At 43.8% G+C, this 2,607-nt stretch overlaps 1 protein-coding gene across 1 annotated transcript; it reads right to left on the bottom strand.

Moving 5' to 3' along the window:
* Nucleotides 1–1,156: 1,156 nt before the first annotated feature.
* On the bottom strand, nt 1,157–2,104 carry LOC311225430 (odorant receptor 131-2-like; the record flags this gene model as incomplete). Its single annotated transcript, XM_084310708.1, has 1 exon — nt 1,157–2,104. The coding sequence occupies one exon, from the start codon at nt 2,102–2,104 to the stop codon at nt 1,157–1,159; it is 948 nt and encodes a 315-aa protein (XP_084166834.1).
* Nucleotides 2,105–2,607: the final 503 nt, after the last annotated feature.

The following is a 2,607-nucleotide window of genomic DNA, read 5'->3' as shown; positions in this document are numbered from 1 at the left end:
ATAGCACTGCACAAGACCAAAGCAGACTACAAAGAGTGACACGTTCAGCCGAACGCACAATTGGAGGGGGGCTCCCCACCCTCCAGAACATTTACTACAAGCGTTGCAAGGGCAAGGCTAAGAGAATCATTAAAGACTCCAGTCACCCGAACAACTGCCTCTTTGAACTGCTGCGGTCAGGCAAGCGATACAGGAGTCTCAAGGCGAGCACATTAAGACTCAGAAGAAGCTTCTATCCCCAGGCCATCAGGCTGCTAAACAAACAATGAATGAACACTACACAACAACAACCACCAAACGCACATAGCACACACATCCACACGCACACACTCACTTTAAACAAACACACTGTAGCACCCACTCCACACACTTATAGCACACACCCACTTTAAACAAACACACTGTAGCACCCACTCCCCACACTTTATATTTATGGATGAAGGATTGCACTACAACTCGTACACCTTACTGTAAATTGTACCTAAAATTGTACCTCATCCCATTTCTGCTTTGCACTAGATAGTACTGTACATTAGTACACTGCATAGTATTGTGTATTGTATATTATATGGTAACTCAGAACATTGTACATATGTCTATACCGAACACTGTGACCTCATTTTCTTCTTCTAAATTCATGCTATATTATGTTATTATGTTATTTGATACTATCTTGTCTAGCACAGTCTCTGGAGCGTAACAGTAAGAAGCATTTTGTATGAAAGTATTCTGTACTTCTGTATGACAACTATTAAAGAACTTGAACTTGAACTTGTGTAAAGTCTTGTGCCCTGGGCATTGCTTTTGATAAAATACCACACAATATCTCCATAGAAACATAAGCATCTCACAAGTGTCTCATATAAGCAAATACAGATCTGTACATTGCAGCACAACATTCAAATAAATAATCCAGCAACCTTTCCAGTAGGCTACAGTACTTTAGTGCACTAACTTAAACGTGTGTCTCTCGTGTATTTGCAAATGTGTTTATCATCTGTAAATCTATAAATGTACAGACTTCTTCTTTTGGATTACAAAAGTCAACCTTTTAAAGTAACATAAATGCAAGATTAAATATTTGTACATTAGCAACTATTCAGTTTTCTATAATAGAAACAAAATGAAAATAATAATGCAAAAAGTAACCAGTAGATCATTTCACCTGTGGCTTGCCAGTGGCTCTGGGGCTGACCCTATGTGAACAGCACAGGACAGTTTTCCTCATGTGCCCCCTGAAGCTCTCATCCCGTAGGCCATAGATGAGTGGGCTGAGAAAGCGTGGCACGAGCATAAAACAGAAGTAGTTAATGAACTGGATGTGTACCATCTCCCATCCGAGGACAATGAGGTTTTCGGTGATGGGGCGAGTGAAGGCCAACGTGCACAGCAGCAGCTGGAAGCCGTGGAGTAACACGGTGTGCATCGCTTTGCCCACAGACGATTTGTCCTGTCTCATCTTCCTCATCTCCAGCAGGATCTTTATGTAGGTGAACAGGATGATGGCGGCCACCACCGTTAAGAAGAGCCCACTCAGGGAGACCTTGAACAGTGTCTGAACGGGCAACGTGTTGAGGAGGTTGGTTTTGCAATACACAGGGGTGGTGAGGACGTCCACGCCGGGCGCAGGTTCTCCGAGGGAGAAGTCAACTAAAGGGAGGATGCAGCTAATCAGCCAGAGAGCCAGCATGATGACCCAGATGCGGTCGGAGCGCCAGGCGGCCGGGCACCGCAGGGGGTAGCAGATGGCCACGTAACGCTCCAGCGACATGGTGGCGAGGATCAGGGGTGTGTTCTGGAAGGTGGCAGTGGCGAAGAAGAGCAGTGGAGCACAGTAGACGATGGCGAATTCCAGCCGGCCCATGGCGAAGAGGAAGAGCAACACGGAGGTCAGTAGCTGGATGGTGTCGTTGACCAGCATGTAGGCAAACAGGATGTAGCGCGAGCTGTCCTGAAGTTGTCTGTGAGTTGCAAAGATGTGCAACATGACCACGATGCAGAAGAGGAAGATGCAGAAGAAGGGAACGACCACGCACACCTTGATTGTCACAGACAGGCTCCTCTGTGATGTTGCGTTGTCTGGATGGTGGGTCAGATTCTGCATCTCCAGGTGTGAGCAGAAGCAAATCTGAAAAAGTGAAAAAGATTAAGTCAACGTTCTAGTATTTTCTCATTGTCTTCCGAAAGAGCAGTGGTGTAGAGGGCCTACTTGTGCTCTCAGTTGTACTGTAGCTTTACCTCTTAGCATTTATTTCATTACATGTATTATATCAATGTATTCTTCATATAATGTCCCTGTTTACCTTTTGTAGTATATTCTCTATGATTCATTACAGTTTAATGCTGCTGACAACAATGCAGCTTCCCCTTGGGTATAATAAAGTTATTATCTTATAGTATACCTACCTAATTTCTGATGCATTTAGAGTATACAGGTACCTGCTTATCAGCCACTGTAATGTATAAGACTTGAGGATCACATTATACCCACCTACTCACCTAAACACATTCATATTTGTAATAATGCACATATCCCCAGAAAAAGAAAATAGCCCTCTACAGCATTATCAATGTCTGATGATAATAGTAAGCATAGCAATCATAATC

Source organism: Notolepis coatsorum, assembly GCF_963971535.1.
Source record: "Notolepis coatsorum genome assembly, chromosome: 1".
Lineage (NCBI taxonomy): Eukaryota > Metazoa > Chordata > Actinopteri > Aulopiformes > Paralepididae > Notolepis > Notolepis coatsorum.
The sequence above is the reverse complement of the archived record's forward strand: the minus strand, read 5'-3'. Positions and strand labels throughout refer to the sequence as shown.